Source organism: Leptonychotes weddellii, chromosome 8 (genome assembly GCF_054177405.1).
Source record: "Leptonychotes weddellii isolate Sample4059 chromosome 8, ASM5417740v2, whole genome shotgun sequence".
NCBI classification, from domain to species: domain Eukaryota; kingdom Metazoa; phylum Chordata; class Mammalia; order Carnivora; family Phocidae; genus Leptonychotes; species Leptonychotes weddellii.
In genome coordinates this window covers 43947888-43972869 of record NC_138376.1, presented here as the reverse complement: position 1 = coordinate 43972869, position 24982 = coordinate 43947888, and the positions used below count along the sequence as shown (strand labels likewise).

The 24982-nt window shown below is 37.3% G+C and overlaps 1 protein-coding gene across 1 annotated transcript in view; it reads right to left on the bottom strand.

Annotated features, from left to right (window-relative positions):
* Positions 1–24982, bottom strand: part of LOC102731372 (E3 SUMO-protein ligase ZNF451) — a 93647-nt gene that overhangs the window by 9295 nt on the left and 59370 nt on the right. Inside the window, exons 5-10 of the mRNA XM_081827577.1 lie at positions 20388–22113; positions 16084–16227; positions 14890–15020; positions 12909–13095; positions 4756–4824; positions 1361–1512 (exon numbers count right to left, since the gene is read on the bottom strand). Coding sequence (XP_081683703.1) covers positions 1391–1512; positions 4756–4824; positions 12909–13095; positions 14890–15020; positions 16084–16227; positions 20388–22113 — 2379 coding nt within the window. The 3' untranslated portion in view covers positions 1361–1390. The remainder of the gene's footprint in view (positions 1–1360; positions 1513–4755; positions 4825–12908; positions 13096–14889; positions 15021–16083; positions 16228–20387; positions 22114–24982) is intronic.

The following is a 24982-nucleotide window of genomic DNA, read 5'->3' as shown; positions in this document are numbered from 1 at the left end:
TAAAATCTTTAAAAAAGAAAAAAAAAAAAAGAAAATACTTGAAAAGACCCTAAGCTTTCACCACTGGGTGATCTGTACATCAGTGTAAGCCTGGCTAAATATTGAAGAGTTCTAGCACAGAGCCAATTTGCAAACACTGGGAAAGGTGTTTTTTTGTTGTTTGTTTTTTTAAGCTTTTGGTATTCAAGGCAACCCCTGGGAAAACACCAGCTGAACACAAGCTAAAAGAACAGAAACTTAGGGGCATCTGGCTGGCTTAGTCGAAAGAGCATGTGACTCTTGATCTCAGGGTTGTGAGTTCAAGCCCCATGCTGGGTGTAGAGATTACTAAAAAAATAAATAAAACAAATAAAAAGAATAGATGCTTAGATACTTCAATGATCAGACATGACAAGAAATACAGTTTTTTGCAAAAATATTACTAACCCTGAAACAACATGGGTTTGAACTGTGAGGGTCCACTTACATATGAATTATTTTTTTATAAATACAGTATATTACTGTAATGTATTTTCTCTTCCTTATGGTTTTCTTAATATTTTTATCTGTAGATTATTTTATTGTAAGAATACAGCATGTAGTACATATAATATATAAAATATGTATTGACTATTTTTTTTAAAGATTTGAGAGAGTGAGCACATGCACATGCACAAGTGCGGGGAGGGGCATAGGAAGAGGGAGAGGCAGATTCCCCACTAAGCAGAGAGCCTGACATGGGGCTCAATCCCAGGACCTCAAAATCATGACCTGAGACACTTAACTGACTGAGCCACCCAAGCGCCCGTGTACTGTTTTTGTAAGACTTATTTATTTTAAGAGAGACAAAGAAAGAGAGGGTGTGAGCCTCTCTTTCTCTCAAATGGACAACTGTAGCCTTCAACAAAACAGCATTCTGGGGAAGAGAGAGAATATGATTTCCAGAGGTACTATAGTATTTGCATACCCAGTTTTCAACAACAACAAAAACACAAAGAATACAAAGAAACAGGAAAGTATGGCCCATTTAAAGGGAAAAAAAAATGAGTTAAACTGTCCCTGAGAAAGCCTACACATTGGACTTACTGGACAAAGACTTTAAACCAACTATCTTAAATATGTTCTAAGAGCTAAAGTAAACCATGGACAAAGAACTAAAGGAAACCAGGAAAACAATGTATGAACAAAATGAGAATATCAATAAAGAGATGGAAATTATGAAAAGCCACTAAATAGAAATTCTGGAGCTGAAAAGTACAACTAAAATAAAAAATTCATTACAGGAGTTTAACAAATTTAAGCAAACTGAAAAAAGAAACAGCAAACTTGAAGACAGAACAATTTATCCAGTTTGAAGATAAGAAAGAAAAATGGGGGGCACCTGGGTGGCTCAGTCGTTAAGCGTCTGCCTTCAGCTCAGGTCATGATCCCAGGGTCCTGGGATCGAGTCCTGCATCGGGCTCCTTGCTCTGCGGGGAGCCTGCTTCTCCCTCTCCCACTCCCCCTGCTCGTGTTCCCTCTCTTGCTGTCTCTCTGTCAAATAAATAAATAAAATCTTAAAAAAAAAAAAAAAAGAAAAATGGAAAAAAGCAAGCAGAGGCTAAGGGACAGGTGGAGTATCATCAAATGCAGTAAGATATGCAAGCAACCAATACATGTACTGTTTACCACGTACCAGATTATTCTAGTAAGATAGGTATACTAGTATTCCCATTTTTTAAAATGAAGAAACTGACACACAGTGAAGTTAAATAACTTGCCCAACATAACCTGACTCATAAGTAGCAGAGCTGAGTTTTAACCAAGGCAGTCTGAATTCAAAGTCTGCACTCTATACCACCATATTATGTGGCCTCTATTTTCCCCTGTCTGGTATACAAAATAGATTATAGAGGATCTTTATGATGGGTAGTCAAGAGTCGGATACTGGTCTACAGAGAATAACAAAGAATGAAACAAATCATGGTGGTGGAAGGAGAGGGTAGATAAGGGAAACTACCATTCCTCAAGGTAAAAGTCACAAGCAGATTTGTTTATCAGGCCTTTTGCTACCATTTGTCAGGCATTTAGAGTGTTATGTCGGGAAGGGAAAGAATGAAAAGAGGCTTAAGAAGTAATTTAAACTTTTCTGAGTTTTGCTGTTAGGTCTGGACTAAAATATCACTTTACTTCCACGGTGTAGGGTCAATAAAATCACCCACTCTTCTCCCAACCAAATCGCCTCTATCTTAATTTCCCTTATTCAGCTATAGAGAGATGGGTCCTGGTAGCTCTAACATGTTCTGAGTTTGTTACAAGTTTATTCTTCAACAAACAATTATTTAGTGCCAAACACTGGGTGCTAGGTGCTGTCAAAATAAAAACAACAACAAACAGAATCTTACTTCTAAAGAGGGTAAGAGAGAAAAATTTTAAATCTACCTGGTATGGTTCAGAGGGAGCCTAGAGAAGGCAGTAGTTCACTCTCTCTAAAGTTGGTAAATTGAGTACGGACCATCCAAAACTGTCTACAGAATGTCAGTTCTCTATGGTTCAACCTAAGAGATGATATTTGAGCTAGTTCTTGTTGGGTGGAGGGGATAAAGAAGGGCATCAGAGGAAACTGTGAAGGAAACATATCCCTTAACTTATAGGGAACACAGTGTGTTTCTCAAACTTATTCATAAAAAGCATCAGAAAATAAAGCACATATCTAACACTTTGATTTTTCCTACCTCATAACTAGTTAAAAGTTTAGAGAATCTTTTCTTGAATTCTTTAATAGTAATCCTTTTGCCAAACTAAAGAATCACAAAAATGTAAAAACTCTCCTAATCATAAAATAACCATAGATAACAAAACGTTAGAAACTCTGGTACACATTGCATTATACATATCTCAGATTTCCTGGATTAACTAGGAACCATAAAAACTGTGAAGGTTTCCCAAGAGTGGTTATTTAAAAGTTATGATTTTGTGTGGCATCTTCCACGGGATTAGTCATGAGTGGCAAATAAAGGCTGCCAAGTCTAAACTACTCAGATGCTCAATGGTGTTTAACTTTTAGTGGCCTTGATAAACAACTTAGGTGGCAGGTTATTTATTTATTTATATCTTATTTATTTGAGAGAGAGAGTGTGATCATGAGCAGGGGGAGAGGCAGAAGGAGAAACAGACTCCCTGCTGAGCCGGGAGCACAATGCGTGACTCAATCCCAGTACCCTGGGATCACGGCCTGAGCCGAAGACATGCTTAGGAAGGCAGACGCTTAACCGACTGAGCCACCCAGGCGCCCCTTGTTTGTTTTTTTAACCCACAAAACTTCTTTCATTTGTTTAACTCATCATTATGTGGCTGCTAAGCAGTGAGCTAGATCTTGAAAAACCACGTTGGGAAAACAAGTTGGTCAAAAAACTTGCTTCTAATTAGGCTGTAGATTTACTGCCAATTTCGCTTAACCACTGAATTTTGGCTGTAAGAAAGAAAGATTAGAGTTACCTTTTTTTTTTTTTAAGATTTTATTTATTTATTTGACAGAGACACAGCGAGAGAGGGAACACAAACAGGGGGAGTGGGAGAGGGAGAAGCAGGCTTCTCGCTGAGCAGGGAGCCTGATGCGGGGCTCGATCCCAGGACCCTGGGATCATGACTTGAGCCGAGGACAGATGTTTAACGACTGAGCCACCCAGGCACCCCAGATTAGAGTTTTCTACCTCACTGAATGGATGAATAAATTTCACTGCCAGATTCAAATTCCCAAACTCCTAATAGCACAAAGCTCTAGTATACTTTTTTTTTTTTTTAAAATATTTTATTTGTTTATTTGAGAGAGAATGAGATAGAGAGAGAGCATGAGAGGGGGGAGGGTCAGAGGGAGAAGCAGACTCCCTGCCGAGCAGGGAGCCTGATGCGGGACTCGATCCCGGAACTCCAGGATCATGACCTGAGCCAAAGGCAGTCGCTTAACCAACTGAGCCACCCAGGCGTCCCTAGTATACTCTTAATTAAACTAATTGCATTATGTGAGAGATCAAGCAAATACACAGAAAAATCAGCTGGGCCATTTTGTCTGTGCTTGTTTAGCCATATTTTCCTCCCTACTTTCTAGTCTCCACATTCCCACTTTCAAATCTCCAATAACAAATACTTTATTGGAATATATATTAAGGCTTCTACTGTTGTCCTTTAATGTTAAAGGTGCCAGTATAATGGTTTCAGTTCTTCTGTGAAGTTTAAACTATTCTCTAAAATCACTGTTTTGTTTTTCCCCATGGTTATTAAGAAGCACAGTCTGTTATACAAAAACCAAAGTGAATAAATGGGCATATGCCAACCAAATAGTGGTACAGCCAGGAAATGACTTGATGTGAGGTTAATACAAAAGTTCTTTTTAACCTATGGAAGAATATAGCTTTTCCTTTAAGAAGAAAGAAAATAATTTATAGAAATAGTCTATTAATATTCACATGTAAGTGCTTGTTTTCATAATTCTACTGCTTAACATTTAATATTCTTAATTTAATACTACTCAAAATAAAGAAGAATTTGGAACCCAAAACCTTCTCCTAGCCCACTTGCAAACTTTTTCTGCAAGGGGTCAGAAAATATTTTAGGCTTTTGTCCCTAACTCATCTTACATGGGAAAATGCAAACTCTCCTTTAAACAAGGAAAAAATGTTTTTGAAATTCAGGGGTAGGAGGGAGTAGGTGAAGAGCAGGTGAAAAGGCAAGAGAGGGAGCAATTAAAAAACACGCAGATATAGTCAAATAGAAAAAGGATTAACTTCATTAGGTTACCTTCTGTGGATCTCAATTCTTCTTCTGTTGAAGTATTTTTTATACCCAGGTTATCATCACTGTCACATTCTGTAAGGCAGAATCAATAAATGCAAATTTATTTCTGAAAAAGTTACTGTGCCATAACTTATGTATTCTCAAACAACCTTATTTTCGATGACCACTTCCATACCCAAGCTTACTAATTACAATTCATTATTATACCTCTTTCCTTGAAAGTTTGCTTTTAAAATGCTTACCAAATACTACTTAAATTAAGGGGGGGGGAGCTAATGAAATAGTCAACTCAATTTTAGCTCTGTATTCAAATCATTTGAAAAATTTCTTTTAGTACAACTGTTGATGAAATATAAAATTCTATTATTTAAAAAACTGGAAATTAAGAAAAGCTAGTATGCTTGTTTAAATCCAGCAAATAAATTCCAAAGTTTAATTTGCATGAAATCGTCTTAAAAATTTTTAAGAATGGTAAGATAAAACTCTTATTTTGAAAATCATGCATTCATTGCTACAGAGACCATGGGTTTAAATTAGCAATACCTCTGCACGGCACAAACTCACTTACCTGACATCTTAAATACTTTCATAATGAAAGACCTAAGTCTATAAAAATGACATTGGCTGACCAGGTATTGCCAAAGTCACTTAAAATTTGAACCAGTGACCAAATATTGGATTTATCACTTTAACTACATTTAAGTCAATATATACATCACAGTGACTGAATCAGGGTTTAAATAACTGAATATAAGTCATATGGACATATTTGATTCTGTGGAAAATATGTAAAAATTCAAATATACATTTAAAAGATAAAGATTTTTTAAGTGTTTATAAATGAAAACCACTATATTTCACTTTGCTGCAAAAATTTAAGTCACCTTTTGCCAGTCTAGCAAAAATATTGTTGTTGTTGTTGTTTTTACAATCTGTTATATACACCTAGGAATTCAAGTATTTCAAGCAATGTTTTAGGGAAATAAAACATTCCATTGACAACCTGAAGAACAATAAATTAAGCCTTAAAACATTAGAAATAAAGAGAAAGTACCCAAGGTTTTTGTTATTACAATTCAAAGTTAATGCCAGTCAAAAGAAGCATGTCTTAACTGGACTAAACAATTCATCATTGCATACAAGGCCTAAGGCAAAACTGTAGGTTTGAATCACAAGGATCAGCATGAGTCTCAGCTGCAAAAATTAAAAAGGTTTCCTTTCCCTTAAACAGCACCCCCTGAAGCAGAGAAAATTATGAATATTCTTTCCTATTTTCATTACCTTAAAAAGAATTGTATCATATAGATTTTTAGGATGTTGCCCAAAGCAACAACCTATAGTCAGTCTCATTAACAGGCTGAAGAAACAGGGAGACAGACTTAAAATTAAGTTCAACAATTATTTTATATAATGTCTCCTGGAGAGACCACGATGCTACTTCAATCAGCCACATTTTCACAGCATAGGTGAACTTTTCTGTTCAATATTTAAGATGGTTTTAAAAATCTGTGTAATTGGGGCGCCTGGGTGGCTCAGTCGTTTAGCGTCTGCCTTCGGCTCAGGTCATGATCCCAGTGTCCTGGGATCGAGCCCTGCATCGGGCTCCCTGCTCGGCGGGAAGCCTGCTTCTCCCTCTCCCACTCCCCCTGCTTGTGTTCCCTCTCTCGCTGTGTCTCTCTCTGTCAAATAAATAAATAAAATCTTTAAAAAAAAAAAAATCTGTGTAATTGATATGGCTCTATAGATACCAACTATACTTAAGGCTTCCTTCCACCCATTCATTCCAAAATGAAAACATAACGTAAACAGATATGACAAAGTCCTAGGTCTTGTGGTGTTCATATTCAAAAAAAATTATCTTAAAGCATAGTAAAATCTGTTTTCAGTGTGAATTCACTAATTCATGATATCTTCTGTTCAAGTTCATCCTTGTAATACCTAAGAAAAAATATCTAGGTAAGTTAATACTTCACATAAAACTGCAAGGAAGATATTTAACTACTAAAGAATTATAAGCAACTGAACACAGAAACTGTGTTGTTTTTTTTTTTTTTTTGTAAAGATTTTATTTATTTATCTGAGACAGAGAGAATGAGAGAGAGCAAGCACATGAGAGGGGGGAGGGTCAGAGGGAGAAGCAGGCTCCTCGCCGAGCAGGGAGCCCGATGCGGGACTCGATCCAGGGACTCCAGGATCATGACCTGAGCCCAAGGCAGTCGCTTAACCAACTGAGCCACCCAGGCGCCCAAAAACTGTGTTTTTAAAAAGAAAATTTTACAGAAATCAAGTCAATGTTCTTCAACTAAGTTACAAGATCTGGCTAAGTTGTGTTATATTTAAGAGTCCACAGAATTTTTTATATAAGCAATTGTCACCAATGATATAGTAAAAAATGGTAATGCAGAAATTCAGTCACAGAAAAGTGGGGCTGAGATAGGGGCTTCTTTGTTTAATTATGAGATAAAAGGGAATTTACTTCATTGTGCTGATCACTTTCCTTAGCTATGTTTAACATATAATCAGAAATATCAGAACCCACAATCAAACCTCTTTATTTTCTGCCCCTCCCATGCATCTTCCTAAATGTTATTAAAAAAAAAAAACAACAACACAACTCTTATATTTGGTATCTTTACACAAACTCTGCAATGTCATTACACTGCAGCAAAAAGTCTCTCATTATATTTTTCAAGGAAATGGTTAGAGTCAATGATTCACACTGAATTCTCTACATCACAAAATCAGACATTTGTGTCAGTAAAAGCCTCAGCCTTAGCAGGAGATACTGATAAGGAGAAAAATACTTGCAGATAGCTTATTTTAACCTTTCTGGACCTCTGCTCCCTCATCTATGAAATGGGACAAGCTAACACATCCTACCTCAAAGTGTTGCAAAGAGAATTAAATAACATGTGGAAGTTATTCTTTAAACATGTTTTTAAACGTCTTCAAACATTACAAATATAAAAAATAGCTAGCATTAGTGGCTGGCACATTATAGCCTTCAATAAAGATTAGTTCCCTTGGGCGCCTGGGTGGCTCAGTTGGTTAAGCGACTGCCTTCAGCTCAGGTCATGATCCTGGAGTCCTGGGATCGAGTCCCGCATCTAGCTTCCTGCTCAGCAGGGAGTCTGCTTCTCCCTCTGACCCTCCTCCCTCTCCTGCTGTCTGTCTCTCATTCCCTCTCTCAAATAAATAAATAAAATCTTAAAAAAAAAAAAGATTAGTTCCCTTTTGGGGAGTCTGGGTGGCTCAGTCAGTTAAGCATCTGACTCTTGATTTTGGCTCAGGTCATGATCTCAGGGTTGTGAGATGGAGTCCTGCCTTGCCTCGGGTTCGGCGCTGGGCATGGAGTCTGCTTTAGATTTTCTCTCTCCCTCTGCCCCTCCCCGGAGCCTCCCTCTCTTAAAAAAAAAAAAAAAAGTTCCCTTTCTTTTATTTTTACATTTTTTTTAAAGTAAGTTCCACACCCAAAGTGGAGGCCAACGTGGAGCCCAACGCAAGGTCTAAAATCATGACCCAGAGAGCAAGGCGTGAGCTGAAATCAAGTCAGATGCTTAACCAACTGAGCCACCCAGGTGCACCCCCCGCCCTTCTCTTCTTTAAAACATTCAAAGATTTTATTTATTTGAGAGAGAGAGGGTGCGAGAGTGTGTGGGGTGGGGGTGGGGTAGGAACAAAAGGGAAGGAGCAGAGGGGGAGGGAGAGGGACAAGCAAATTCTGCACTTAGTACAGAACCAACTTGGGGCTGGATCCCATGATCCTGAGATTATGACCTGAGCCAAAACCAGGGGTTAGTAGCTCAACCAACTGAGCCACTCGGGTGCCCCTGTTCTTTAAAACATTTAAGTGACAAGTTATAACCGCATTTTTGGAATATGACTCGAGTTAGAATCAACATATATTTGTGAATAAAATGTAAAAGGTCCAAAAGAAGAGAAAGTCTACCTGGCTCCTCTGATTAGAATTACTAGAAAGGATCCATGTATCTTGGCAAGTTTTAAAACAGTGAGGAGTACACTATAAAACAGAACTGATAAAGGATAAGGGGGCCAAAGGTGTCAATTAAGAACAAATTAATAAATGTTTTAAAATACCTCTACATGGATTTATATTTATACATTTATCCTGTGCTGGAATCCTGATGCTTAGAAGGAGAGAGATTTTTATAGGGCAAAAGCCATGACATTTGCAAATCTCAAACTTAAGTCTATACGCTTACTTTGCTGCAAAAAGTAAATGACTTACCCTAAGTCAGAGATCTAAAAAAGTACCAGTAGTAAAGCTACTTAGCTGTTCCCTCCATGCCAAGCTAAAACGTAATACCTTATGGCCAACTGGCTGGACATTCATATCAGCCACTCTGAATATCTTTATTTTTACTGAGATAAACACCTCCTGAAAAAAACCTTCAATTAACTGAAAAACTGGCAAAGACTAAAAATAAGATATCGCATAATCACTGATTCTCATGACACTATTCAATAGATTCTTCCTTGTTTATACAGGAAGCTCCAGTCTAATATCACTTTCTGGTCCTACTAATGGAAAATTTCTGAAAAGTTAGAAAGAAATAAGAGGTTCAAACTTCTATCATTTGTCTCTGCTATGGTGGAGATTTTTTTAAAACTGAAAAATCAGCAGACTGTCTCTAAATCAATGATTAATATAAGAGAACTTCTCACTGGATGTTAACAGTATGAACTGCTGTCATATCCTAAGGAGAGTTTTGTGGTATGGCTGGTAACTAGGAGGCTTGAGACCACAAATCCCCTGAAGTTGCATGTGATATTATATATACATGTTCATTTTTGAGGAAAGAAGCATTGAAACCTTTTGTCAGATTCTCAAAAAGGTCCACTGATTCCCACCCCAAAACCACACTGCCTTAAGAAACTGTCTAGCTGTCAAATCTGAAGATAGGAACACTGTGCTAATAAGCTAGAAGGAAGGAGTTATCCTGGCATTCTTAGAGTAACCAAAAGTACCTAAAGGCCCAAGAAGAATTAATTACAGTATTTGTGGACATTGAGAAATCTTCTAAGTCCCAACATGTATCAAATATCATTTTTAAACAAATACTATTATTCTACCATTTACAAAGCCATTTGTTAGGAAAGGTGATAGAATAAAGTTATCCAAGGACTGTTCTTTGATTTTCTCGTTACAAAGTTCACTACTAGGCAATTTGATGTCTTTTAAGTCTTCCATAAAAAAAAAAAAAATTGTCTTAAACTGAATCTGAACATACTGTGATTCAGTATAACTTATTTTTTTGAATTTTAGAATTAGTTACAAAAGCATCTTCAAATCTAGGTCTAACTGAAACATCATGATTTAAGGACTATACATATCTCTGGCCACTTAGTTTTAATAATTCTCATTACTTTTAAAATGTAGTGGCTAGGGGCGCCTGGGTGGCTCAGTCGTTAAGCGTCTGCCTTCGGCTCAGGTCATGATCCCAGGACCCTGGGGACTGAGCCCCGCATCGGGCTCCCTGCTCCGCGGGAGGCCTGCTTCTCCCTCTCCCACTCCCCCTGCTTGTGTTCCCTCTCTCGCTGTCTCTCTCTGTCAAATAAATAAATAAAATCTTTAAAAAAAATTAAAAATAAAAAAATAAAATGTAGTGGCTATAGCACATGAAAAGATGCTCAACATCACTAATCATTAGGGAAATGGAAATGAAAACCACAATGAGATACCACTTCACACCCATTAGGATGGCTATCAACAAAAACAAACAAACAAAACCTAGAAAATAAGTGTTAACACAGATGTAGAAAAACTGGAACCCTTCTATACTCTTGGTAGGGATGTAAAATGATATAGTTGCTATGGAAAACAGTACAGAAATATCTCAAAAAATTAAAAATAGAACTAGCTTATGATCCAGCTATTCCACTTCTGGGTACATACTCAAAAGAAATAAAAGCAAGGTCTTGAAGAGATATTTATACATCTGTGTTCATAGCAGCATTACTCACAATAGTTAAAAACATGGATTCAATGCAAGTATCCATTGATGGATAAATGGATAAGCAAAATAAAGTCTACACATACAATGGAATATTGTTCAGCCTTAAAAAGGAAGGGAATTCTTACCTTTGCTATAACCCAGATGAAACTTGAGGACATTATGCTAAGTGAAACAGGCCAGGTACAAAAAGACAAATGCTGTATGATTTCACTTATATGAAGTATTTAGTCAAAATACTATAGAATGGTGTTTTCCAGGGGTTGGGAAAAGGGGAATGGGGAATTACTGTTAAATGGATATAAAGTTTCAGTTTTGCAAGATAAAAAGAGCTGTGAAAATGGATGATGGTGATGGCTGCACAAAATGTAAATGTAGGAAACACCTGAAGTACATACTTCAGAATGGTTAAAATGGTAAATCTTATGTTCTGTATATTTTACCACAATAAAAACCTATTGGAAAGAAAAACTAAGGAAAAAAAAAGTGGCTAGGAATCATATTTTCTTCTTATGGTAGTAATAATAAAAATAGCTGCTATTTATTGAGCACCCATAGTACTTTATATGCTGTGCTAGATACTTTATACATATCACTAATTCTTAAGACTTTATAGATATAAAAAGTGAGGGTCAGAAAAAGTTGAGTAACTTGCCTGAAATCACACAGCAAAGCAGCAGCAAAGTTAGCATTCAAACCAAAGAAAGCCCATGCCCTTCTTTATGCACTGTACTATCTCTGCATTTCACAAAAATTCAGAATGAAGTACACACGTGTCCCCAAAGAGCAGTAAATTCAAAAGAGCACTGAATATGAACGAATGATTAAAAAAACACCTAGCACATAGGGGTACTCAGAGGGGAACAATCAGCATGTAATAATAACCTGTATCTTATCTCCAACCCTAATATACCCATGCAGACCTACTTACATGCAGCTCCCATTTCCAAATAAAGTTGGTAAGAGAAGCAAATCCCTAACAGTTTTCACAGTGACAATTACAAAAGAGATGTTCCCCAAAGCAGCAGCATAGGAAAGGAAGAAAAAGGGTCAGCCTTGGGTGGCAAAGATAAAAATTTAAGTACTTTACAGGATATTAAGTAGATGTTGTTAAGGACTGGGGACAGGATGGCAAAAGAATAAAAGAAAAAGATTAAAAAAAAAAAAAGCAGCAACCAAAGATAAGAAAAGCAAATGGATGAAAACAAAAATTACAGAATAGGAAGATAAAATTCAGTACTAAGGCATGACATAAATATGTAAAATAGAGTCGATTTTCCTTTAAAGAGCAGTTGGGCTAATAGATTAAGGATTCCTAACTTTGCAGAAGTAAATTCATCCACTGTAATTCAGTGATGAGAGCAAAATTCTTCAGAATGGGTTTTCAATCAAGATGTGGCTCCAAACATACTGAAAGAAAAAAATAGCTAGGAGGAGAGTTGGAAAACTTAGGGCATATAGTAAAAATGCCAAAAATAGGTTTTCATTGAGGTCATATATCAGTATCTTCAAATCTTAGTCATGGCTGCAAACCATTAGGATATTTAAAAATTTGTTCTTTTCTTCTACCATATTTCAGAAATTACGAAAAAAAACTCATCTGAATCCCTAGAATTGCATCCTTTCTTAAATACTTCTTAGTGAAACTGAACATAAGCACACTCTTTCACTGAACAATATCAGAAAGTCAGAGAAAACAGTGTAAATCCCGGGAATAGGACAGGAGGTACCAACCTCTTTCAAGGAATTAAAGATCTCTCAGGGCTTCATTTTTGTCCCTGTCAACCTCTTAAAATTGTCTTTTTTTTTTTTTTTTGCCATATTATTTATTGCTTTCTGGTTTAACCTATAAGCAGTTAGCTTTCTGAAAAAGTGAAGATAAATCTGGTATTTTAGAAACTGAAAATCTGGATTCTGAGCTTTGCAAAACTGCACTAACATATGAATATATATTTTATATACTTGAATACAGATTTTATCTAATAGATCAGAAAAGGCTCCAGAAAATTCTAAAACACTAAAGAATGAGAGAAAAGTAAAAAATAAGAAATATAGAAGTATGAGAAGACGATGCTCTAGTGAGCAGCCAACAGTTCACTAGTGGACAGCAGTTTATTGGTTTCTCTCAGCAGTGAAGTCTCCTCCTCTTGGGCGGTTTGCACTGTGACTGCAGCTGCGTACCTTTGGTGGTATCAGATATGCTATTTAACAAGGCACACATCATATCTCCCTCTAAATGGTGAGGGTTTAGTATATGTGCTGGCCTCTGAGTCTTCTTAAATTGATTCTCTAGCTCCAGAAAACCTTGATCTCCTGAGAGGATGGTGAAAGGAATTTGCTTGGGTAGTTGTTCATCTAGACGGCCAGCCTAAATTGGAACAAAATGCATATGTTGATAGAAATCAGTACTTGAGGTTTAAATTAAGTTACATCTATTTCAGAATGAACACATACCTAGAAAGGTGTATTTATTTAAGATTTTATTACTTTTAATTTTTTTAAAAGATTTTATTTATTTATTTGACAGAGAGAGACAGACAGGGAGAGAGGGAACACAAGCAGGGGGAGTGGGAGAGGGAAAAGCAGGCTTCACGCCGAGCAGGGAGCCCGATGTGGGGCTCGATCCCACATGACCTGAGCCGAAGGCAGCCGCTTAACCAACTGGGCCACCCAGGCGTCCCATGATTTTATTACTTTTTTTTTTTTTTTAAAGATTTTATTTATTTATTTGAGACAGAGAGAATGAGAGACAGAGAGCACATGAGAGGGGGGAGGGTCAGAGGGAGAAGCAGGCTCCCCGCCGAGCAGGGAGCCTGATGCGGGACTCGATCCAGGGACTCCAGGATCATGACCTGAGCCGAAGGCAGTCGCTTAACCAACTGAGCCACCCAGGCGCCCGATTTTATTACTTTTTAAAATGAATCTCTATACCCAACGTGGGGCTTGAACTCAACCTTGAGATCAAGAGTTGCATGCTCCACTGACGGAGCCAGCCAAGCACCCCTAGAAAGATATATTTAGCTTGTTTTCTAGCTCCCACCAAAGTATGATATAAAGATCTCCTTCATAAATAAAATACGCCATATTTAATCAAATGTAAAATGCCATCAATTATCAGATATTTTATGTGCCACCAAGAAAGAAAAAAAAAAAAAGCCAAAAGAAGTACATAAAGCTGGAATGCTATAAGGGCTACATACTTAATCTAAGGGTAATACATAAGAAATAAATCTGCCATAGAGAGAGGGTAAGCAAGGTAATTTGCATAACTCAATCTTAGCACTGAATAAATGGAAAAGGAAATGTCTTATGGTTTAAAATGTAAGCAGCAGCCAACAAGTTTGCAGAGAGGGACAGTACCTGGCTGGCTTAGTCGGTAGAGCATGTGACTCTTGGTCTTGGAGTCATGGGTTCGAGCCCCATGCTGGGTGCAGAGATTACTTAAATAAATAAAAAACTTAAGGGGTGCCTCGGTGGCTCAGTTGGTTAAGGGTCCAACTCTTAATTTTGGCTCAGGTCATGAACTCAGGGTTGTGAGATGGAGCCCTGTGTCAGGCTTCACACTGGGCATGGAGCCTGCTTAAGATTCTCTCTCCCGCCCTCTCCCCCTTGCCCCTCCCCTCTTTCTAAATAAATAAATAAATAAATAAACTTTAAAAAAACACACACAGAAATACCTAAAAAACAAATCTGCAGAGTAAATTCATGCTATCAGTGTGATACATAAATCCTTAAGCAGAGAATTTAATTTAAAATGGGTCTCAGGTTGGTAGCTTCTCTAGGTGACTGGCAGAGAAGCAAATGCAAATCCCATCTAGACCAATGGTGACTTTAAGGTGCCCCCCAATTTCAGATGTGTTAAAATGTCAAAGTATCTTAGCATACATGAAGTACAATGTCATCTCTTGACCGTTATTCTATAAATAGTTAAGGGTCTACAATGAGTAGCTGACAGTCTGCTAGGAACTGGGGAAAAAGGCAGTAAATAAGTATGATATGGGCCCTTGCCCTCATTAGTCATAAGTAGAACCCAATGCAGAAGATTTTATACAAAAATACAGCACTGAAGCATGCTCTATAGGTGTCATTACGATCCAAGTGGAAAGGAAATTCCAAATGGGTCCTAGATTCATGTTAGATTTTTAATAAAACACTCACTCACATGCATACATATGGCAAAATCAGCAGCATCTTTCCTTTTACTACAACGAGGATGAAGGAAGAAGCATCCAATCCTATTCAGGTAATTATAGATCTTACAGTTGAGTGGAGGCTTCCAATTGGTGTTTCCTCCTATTATTTTTAGAAAAGGCATAAATGATAGTCAAACAGAAAAAAAAAGAAGAAAAGAACACTAGATACAACTGAAAGCTCAATCATGAAAAAACACTATTAGAGAAAAATTTTTCTAGAGGGTAGGTACTAGATTAGAATGCAGAATTCAATTCTAGTATGGGTATCACCATTTTGTTGCTTTACAAAATCTTGGCAAAACAGGCCAACTTCCTTCAATCTGCCTATTCATCTGGAAACACAGAGGTATGTTAGTGAGAATCAAAAGTAATGTGTGTGATAAGACTCTGAATGGTATACTTCTAAAAAACCGTATTAGTGGTTTTTTTCACAAATATGTCAAGGCTACTCAGTGGATAGAAATTATGGGCAATCAGCAAAGCTAAATTTACTAAAAGACTGTACTGGATAACTTTATCCAGGTCAGTACATTTCTATCTTAAATCCAATCCTCCTCTTTTTATGTTGTTCCCTATCAAACATGAAGTTTATTGGATGTTCACTATACTAACCTTCTGTAAATCAAAGAAGTCTCTCTCCCTGTTTGGTCAATGGTTTGTAAAGAGATATTTAGATGAATACAGTAAGGATGAACTGAAGAGGCAGTTGTGGCATGTTGAAAATCATACTAGTTCTGTAGCCATGAGGCCCAACCAAGTTCAAAAGCTAACTCTACTATTTATTAGTTTTATACTTCGGAAAAAAAATAAACTCAGCATACTTTCTTATATTTAAAAAACGAGGTAAATATAATAATCAGTAAACATGAATTAATATGAAGCATAGTACCTGGCACACTGCAGGTGTTGAATAAAGGCTTTTTCAGTATGTATCTAAAGATCCACAAACTTTAGGTCACCAAAGAGAATTAACATTTACCACACAGAAATGTAAAGAGAAAAATATTCTAGCAGAGTAGCTATAATGCAAAGTGACAATATTCTAATTATGTTTGTATGTTCTAATCAAGAAGGTTCAAGAGCAGTCCTTTTAACGTGAAACATATTCTAATGGAAAAAAGAGGAAAGGGTATCATTTCAAATGTTTTCCTTATCAACCATACCTTGAAAACCCCAAATAAATGTTCCTTGGTTAAGATGCCCTGGCAGATGACCAAAAAAGTTTGACCAGTTATCAAAGTCTACAAAGACTATATGAGTCATGGTTCGCAGATAATCCAAATCTGGAAGCTCAACAACTTCTTCATCTGAGAAGAGAGAAACATTAACCTGAATTTGGTTAAGAATTAGCTAAAAACATTTTAATTGCTCAAGTTTAAAAGATATTAGAGACTATACAAAAATGTTAATTTTATTAATTTCTAAACCTTTTCATGAAGTCCAAACTTGTACATGACACAGTATCCTAACACCAGATAAAAAATATTCTGAACATTTCAAAAATTTCATTATTCTTTCTATATATACATGCCACTGACCCTAAAGCCTGCCTTTCTTTTTCTAATTTTTTTTTAAAAAGGCCTATTTATTCAGCATCATGATGAGGGTATCACATTTAGCAATCAACAGCATAGGTGTTAAAAAAAAATCTGTATTAAAATCCTTTGTTGGAATGCTTTTTTCCATAGAAGAGAAACTAAAACAATCTGTTATATTAGTCACAAATACAGTGCTTGAGATTTTTTGCCCATACACATGAGTATTGTCTCAAACATGTCTTTTTTGTAGCAGCTAGGCCCTGCCACCACTGTTTGGTTGAGTTCACAAATCCGTTGTAACATGCAGCTTCCCTGTCACTTCTCTGGCTCTTCTCTCCTGCTAAACTTCGTTTCCTGGCAGTAATTAAAACTTTCTGCCACCGCTATGCCACTGCTGCTGCTGGAACCGCCATAGCCATGTTGGTTTTGTGGTTTGGAAAAGTACTGGCCTCCACCACCACAGGGGCCAGAGAGTCTGCCTCCAAAATTTCCTTCTTCCATGGGTCCAGAATTTCAAGACTGATTGGTTGTAATTGCCAAAATCATTACAGCTTCCACTACCTCCAAAACTGCTCCTATCATTACCAAATCCATTATAGCTAAGGATTTCTTTAAAAGTAATTTATACAAGGAATTTTTAAAAAAATAATGTACTGGAGGGATGCCTGGGCGGCTCAGTGGGTTAAGCATCTGCCTTCAGCTCAGGTCATGATCCTGAGTCCTGGGGTAGAGTCCCTCATTGGGCTCCTTGCTCAGAAGGGAGCCTGCTTCTCCCTCTGCCTGCAGCTCCCCCTGCTTGTGCTGCTCACTCTCTCTGACAAATAAATAAATAAAATCTTTAAAAAAAAATAATGTATTGGAGGAACTAGAAGACCAAGTTTTGAGGCTAAATAACCAAAATCTTGTACCCTCCATCAAAATAAAATTTCAAGGTTATCTGTTAAGAACTTCTCCCACCAGAAGTTTCTTTTCCCAATCTAGACTGATTAATTAGTAACCTGTTAGCTATGTTAAAAACCCTAGAGAGCAGAAATGAAATAACCTACAACCCTGCTACCATAAAGTGGTGCATAAGAGGTCCTGGTGGCACACCAGCACCTCCCACCATAAACACATCTTTTCTTGGTTCTCTTAGATTCTTTCCTCTTCCACCATTTTCCAACTCTTGTTCTCCATCCCTCTCATTTCTTTCATACTTTTCTATAATGATAAGGCCTTGAAGTTTCTAGTGGTTAGCAATGTAAACCTTAATATTTGAAACTATTTTTAAAATGACTAGGTTTTACTCTACCTAATAGAGACTCCTTCAAATATACTACTGCCATCTCCTCCCCATTTCCAAGCCACCCATCTTCTTTTATCTTTTCTTAAAATTCTTAGTAATTGTAGGAGTCCCTGGCTAGCTCAGTCGGTGGAGTATGTGACTCGATCTCTGGGTCGTGAGTTTGAGCCCCATGTTAGGTGTAGAAATTACTTAAAAAAATTTTTTTTTAATTCTTAGTTAACTGTAGATTTAGATACTACAATCATCTACCAAACACAGACCAACATAAATTCCCAAAAACTAATCGGAAAAACAAAAGAAAAGCACAAGAGAATATAAAAACAGTGTGACCACTGCTTTACTGTTTAAAGTAGAGCTGAATGGGTCAGTAGCAGGTCATGTAATCATTTCTTACATAAAACATGCCATGACTAAAGATGATACTGAGATCTACACATGCTGTAGAGCAAGGCTGCATAAACTCAATAGTTCACAAAAATAGTTTATAAAAAAATTTTAGGGGCACCTGTGTGGCACAGTTCATTAAACGTCCAACTCTTGGCTTCGGCTCAGGTCATGATCTCAGGGTCATGAGATCAAGCCCTGAGTCAGGCTCTGTGTTCAGTGTGGAGTTTGCTTGAGTTTCTCTTTCTCTCTCTCCCTGTGCCCCTCCCGCTCATGCGTAAGCTTTCTCTCTAAAACAAATAAATCTTTAAAAAAACATTTTAGCCAAAATTTTCATAGATCCTCACTGTCCCCACTATATATTGTATAATTTACCAAAATCTAATATTTATTTAAAAGAATATACACTTAAAATTATACTTCTAAATGAAATAAAAACATTGTACCCTTCTAGACTTACTTAGTCTTATCACATGGTGCAAGAAGTCAAGTCTAGAGTAATTACAAAGGAATCTATACCTCAGTTTTCTCCCTGGTTTCTTGCTACCACTTGTAACTTTTTTTTTTTTTTTAAAGACTTTATTTATTTGAGAGAAAGAGACAGAGCACAAGCAGGGGGAGTGGCAGGCAGAGGGAAAGGGAGAAGTAGGCTCCTCACTGAGCAGTGAGCCCGATGCAAAGCCTGATCCCAGTGCACTGGGATCATGACCCGAGCCAAAGGCAGACACCCAACCCACTGAGCCACCCAGGAGCCCCTGTAACTCTACTTCTAATTGCCATTTTCACTCTAAGTAATAGTTTTGCTTCCAAGAAAATCATAACAAAAATATACAAATTCTGAAGTGATCTTTAAGACTTCTCATACTTATAAAATTAGGCCAAAATATGAGGATGTGGAGGAAAAGGAACCCTTCCTTATACACTGCTGGTGGGAATGCAAACTGGTACAGCCACTGTGGAAAACAATATGGAGGTTCCTTGAAAAATTAAAAAGAGAATTACCATATAATCCAGTAATTCTACTCCTGGATAGTTACCCAAAGAATATGAAAATACTAATTCAAAAAGATATACGCATCCCTTTGTTAAATGCAGCATTATTTACAATAGTCAAATTATGGACACAACCCAAGTGTGCACTGATAAATGGATAAAGATGACATGGCATGTATGTGCATTTATATATTTATATATATATATATATATATATATATATATATATATAAACAAAATATTACTCAGCCATAAAAAGGAATGAAATCTTGCCATTTGCAACAACATGGATGGATCTAGAGGGTATAATGCCAGAAAGACAAATACCATAGGATTTCACTCATGTGGAATTTAAGAAATAAAGGGAAAAAAAGACAAACAAAAAACCAGATTCTTAAATATAGAGAACTGGTGATTACCAGACGGAAGTTGGATGGGGGGATGGATGAAATAGGTGAAGGGCTTAAGAGTACACTTTATCATAACGAGCACTGACTATTACATAGAATTGGTGAATTACTAATATTGTACACCTGAAACTAATATGTTAACTACACTGGAATAAAAAAAAATTTTTTAATAAAAAAAGATTCAGCCAACAACAACAAAAGAATAAAGTCAAAATAGAAACAAAAAGAGTTCACTTGATTTATCATCTTTTTAATGAACCTAAATCTAAATGATAAGAAGAGTCTAAATGTTCAGGATAACTTTCAAATCTGACTTTCAGAAAGACTATCAATTTCCATCATCTCCCAAAATTCCTATGCTTTTTGTAAAAGAAAATGTTATCTTAAACACATTGTTAAAAGCTAATATATATTCGGGGCACCTGGGTGGCTTAGTTGTTAAGCGTCTGCCTTCGGCTAGGGTAATGGTCCCAGGGTCCTGGGATCGAGCCCCGCGTCGGGCTCCCTGCTCAGCAGGAAGCCTTCTTCTCCCTCTCCCCACTGCTCCTGTTCTCTCTCGCTATCTCCTCTCTCAAGTAAATAAATAAAATCTTAAAAAAAAAAAAAAAAGCTAATATATACTCTTTGTCCCCTTAAGTTTAGAGTAGTTGAATGAATATTTAAATATTAATATTTATTAGTGTTTAGGAATATACATCCCTAAAAAGTGTACACACTAATTAACTGATCATCCCACCATGTTTCTTACTTCAAAACTGAGTCATTATTAGCTTTCACAAAAATGATGTCTACAATACACGTATGTTTCTCTATCAGCATATGGAATTTGCACAGACATTAGAATTGAAAAGCCATACCTATATTCTGACAGCTTAGGTCATTCTCAGCTCCTTTCTCCGTGTCTGAATTTTTTGGATGGCTCACTGTCTGTTTCAGTTTTCTCTCTGTACGTGAGGCACTGGCAGCAAACTTGTATAGGCTTGTTTTCTCAGATCCAAAATGAGCCACACTGGGTTTCCGTAAAAAGCAATGTTTTCTATGGAAGTGCTGCTGAGCACTCTCAGGATCATGAAATGCTTTAGTGCAGGTGCCACACTTGATCACATACTGTTGCTCCTCTTCCTCCTCACTGTTTTCTTCTCTGTGCACTTGATGGATATGAGTGTTAATGTCAGTTACGCTCTGTGCTGTTGCTGAACACAAGCTGCAGCGAAACCACAGTTTGCCTTTATCCAACATGGTGTGGAGACATCTACTATAATCTTCCTTTCTGTTGACTTTACAGATGTAACTCTCACGGCAACCACAGGTTAACAAGTTACTAGTCTCTATTACTGGAAAATCATTCTCAGTTTTAATTGAAGTTTCAGTTTTTTCAGGCACAAACACATAATCTATGCTGTGGTGCTCCTTATAATGACTTAAAAATGCTTCTTCCACATTAAAGATAAGATCACAAAGCCCACAGAAGTACTTAACCTTTATTTCATTGTTATGCTCATCTTGGCAATGGCGGTATAGTGTTTCTACCTTGTGAAAAGTCTTTTTGCAATGGGCACAGCTGTATCTATGAAACTGGTGACTTGCTAAAGACATGCAATGCTGTTTTACACATTCTTGGGAATCAAACATATCTTCACAAATTCGGCATTGCCATTTACCCCTTGGAGGACTGTTTGCTGGAGAATGATCAATAATAGTAATAGTTGAAGAAGGAGTCTCAGCAGTCACATTACTCACCAGTGTTGTAGAAGATGATGGCAAAGTTTCACCTTCTACCTCATCTGTCTCATAAAAATATCTGTGTCCATTATGAAATTCAGTCACGTGTGCCATGATAGTCTCTTTTCTCGTTAACTCCTTTTTGCATGTCCGACACCAGAAAAGAAAGTTATTTAAATGTGCTCCTCCATGAATTCGGCTCATGTGTAAACGGATGACCCCTGAATCTTCACACACCTTTCCACAGACCACACACTTATAACACATTGTGTTTGCTGAGAAAACATGCTTTTCCACTGCGTCTTCACTTGGGAATCGTTGATGACATTCACAAAACCAAGTTTTTACAACTGACTTTTCTTTCTGAACACAAACTATACCTTCATGGTTTCTACCTTCTAAATTCATCTTCTTTTTTGGAACAGTGGTGCAATCTTGTGAGCTAGATTCTTGAACAGACATAGTTCTTTTAAGTGATGAAAATTTTGATTGATCTAGTAATAGATGCAAGTCAGAAGGAGGTTTGTTCCCTTCACTGCTGTGGCAATAAAGTAAGACTGATTCTTCCATTGAGGTAATGACTCGGACTTTGTGCCCTGAATTCTGCTTGTGATTTCGGGTACTGGTTTCATCCATAAAGACTTGCTTGCAATTTGGACAATAACCTCTTAATACGAATTTTTCTGCAACTTGGGCAATGCTCTTCTCAGCTACAGCTACAGGACCAGCATTTCGACAACGAACTCTAAATTGGATAAAAAAATAAATGCTTTCGTAAGTACTTTCTAAATACAGTAACTCTGCTTTTTCATAGGAATTATAAACAATGTACACATAAAATACTGAAAGATATTTTTCAATAAAAATGCAGATAATAGAATAATTTCATCTCAAAATACCTGAGTATTACCTACATTTTGTCTGTTTCTAATCCATATGCAGAACAGTAAAACTAAAATCAAGATTAAAAAATTCATGCAAGTATTTGGAAAATAAATCCCTAACTCTTTAGAAGTTAAACAACAAATTTCTAATAAATCTATGGGTCAAAGAACAAATTAAAAGGGAAAAGGTAAAATATTTTTAAATGAATGAAAATGAAAACAGCTTATCAAAATCTGAAGGTAAAGCAATGCTTAGAGGAAAATTTATAACTTTAAATGTTTATATAGAAAAAGAAGGTCCAAAGGCAATTTAAGCTGCTACCTTAAGCTAGAAAAGGATAAGCAAATTAAATCCAAAGTTTAAAGAGCAGAAATCAACAAAGTAAAAAATGGGCAAACAATAGAGAATCACCAGTAAAGTCAAATTCTGGTTGTTTTTAAAGATCAACAAAAATCTATTTGAGACAGATTGTAGAAATAAATATAAAAGCTAAAAATAAAAAAAAAAAGCTGAATTTCATAAAAAATGAAGTAAACAAAATATATTTCTGAAGCAAGAATAAGCAAAGGATTCTCAGACAGGACAGAGAAAACAACCATCAAAAGAAAACTACTAAATTACACTTAAGGAGATTAAAAGCTTCAGCTCATCAAAAGACATAATATGAATATATAAAGTCTAGACTGGGAGAGAATTATATTCATATTTCTGACAAAATATTTGTATCTAGAATACATCAAGAACCCCAACTCACTATGAAAAAAAGCAAACAATCCAATTTTTAAACTAGGCAAAAGACTTAGCTATTTCACAAAGATAAATGAATGGCCCATAAACCCAAGAAAAAGTGCCCAACATCATTGTTCATCAGGAAAATGCAGATTAAAACCACAAAGAGACACTCAAAAGAACAGCTAAAATGAAAGACTGGCAATACCAAACCTTTGCAATGATGCAAAGTAACTGGAATTCTCATACTTTGTTGGTACAAACAATGGGAAACTATTTAGTAGTTTCTTATAAAATTAAATATACACCTACTCTTTGATCCCAGCAATTCCACTCCTAGATATTAGTCCAAGATGAATGAAAACCTATGTCCATAAGACTTGTACAAAATATATACAGCTTCATTCACAATAGCTAAAAACTTTAATCCAAACGTCCATCAACATGAGAATGAATAAACAAATTGAGTTCATGTAACAGACTACTACTAACCAATAAAAAGGAACAATGTCCTAAACAATATAGATGAATCTCACAGATAAAATGACAAATACAAAAGAGTACATACTACATGATTCCATTTACATGATGTTCTAAAGGAGATGAAGCCAATGCAAGGTGGAAAAAATATCACAATAGAGACTGCAGGGGTGAGAGGGTGGGTAATGACTGGGAAGGGACACAATGGAACTTTCCACAGAGAGTAATTATTATGATAAAAGTGTAGGTTAACAGATGTAGCCATCTGTCAAACTCACAAAAGTTAAGGTGTGTACACTGCAATGAATTTAATTTGTATCTCAAAAACAGAACTTTCAAAATAATGAAGGGAAATAAGGAGCAAACAGATGTATACATAAAACAAGAATGACAGAGAGGAAATATGGCGGAGGACTAGGCGACCCTATTTCAACTGGTACCCGGAATTGAGCTGGGTATCTACCAGACCACCCTGAGCACCCACGAAACCAGCCTGAGATGTAAGAAGATCTGGATCTCTACAAGCAGAATATCACAGGCGGTTGGTTTTGAGGTAGGAAGGTACGAAGCGGGGAGCCCTGATACCGCGGGCAGATATCGGAGGATAAACAGCAGCGGGAGGGTGCCTGACCGTGGGGATCCTACACCACCAGTGAGCAACAGCCTCGTGCGCTGGGGACTGGGCACAGACTCGGGAGACCGGTAGTGGCAGGGAAAGGACTTTAGGGCAGCCCCCGGGGCGGAAACCCGGAGCAGTGGGGTCATGTGCGTGCGAACTGGGAGCGGCTGGCAGCGGCTGGCGGTTTTAGAAGCAAAAAGGACAGAGACGTGCTCCGACCTGGAGGCAGGACTGGGAGCGCTGCGGAGGGGCGCAGTTTATAGCAGCAGGGACAGAAACGGAGACAGTGTGGCCTGGAGAGCTCACTGAAGAACAGACTGCGATCTCTCTGCTCTGAGGCAGAGGGTTGGAAATGATCTCTTCTGCTCTGACTCGCGGAGGAGACATGGAAAGCTGCCAGGGAAAGGTGCCAGAGAACAAAAGCCCCCAAAACTGATTCCCGCTGAGCCCATCCCCTGCCACAGGGGGGCAGGGCAACTCCGCCCAAACAGGGTTGCCCGAGTACAGCGCGGCAGGCCCCTCCCCCAGAAGACCGGCTGGGAAAACAACAGGCCAGCAACTCTAAGGTCCCAAGAAAACAGGTGCATCATCTTGCTTGGGTTCTGGTCAATAATTTGGACTCTATACATTCCCTCAAACACCCATCAACAGAATGACTAGGAGGAGGAGCCCCCAAAATAGAAAAGACTCAGAGATTATGACCTATGCTGCAGATTTACAAATGGATGCAGATATAACCAAGATGTCAGAGATGGAATTCAGGCTAGCAATTGTGAAGACAGTGGCTAGAATGGAGAAATCAATTAATGACAACAGAGAGTCTCTAAGGGCAGAAATGAAAGCTGAATTGGCAGAACTTAAAAATGCTATCAATGAGATCCAATCCAATCTAGATAATCTAACAGCTAGGGTAACTGAGGCAGAAGAGAGAATAAGCGACCTGGAAGACAATATAATAGATAAAAAGGGAAAAGAGGAGGCCAGGGAAAAACAACTCAGAATCCATGAAAATAGAAT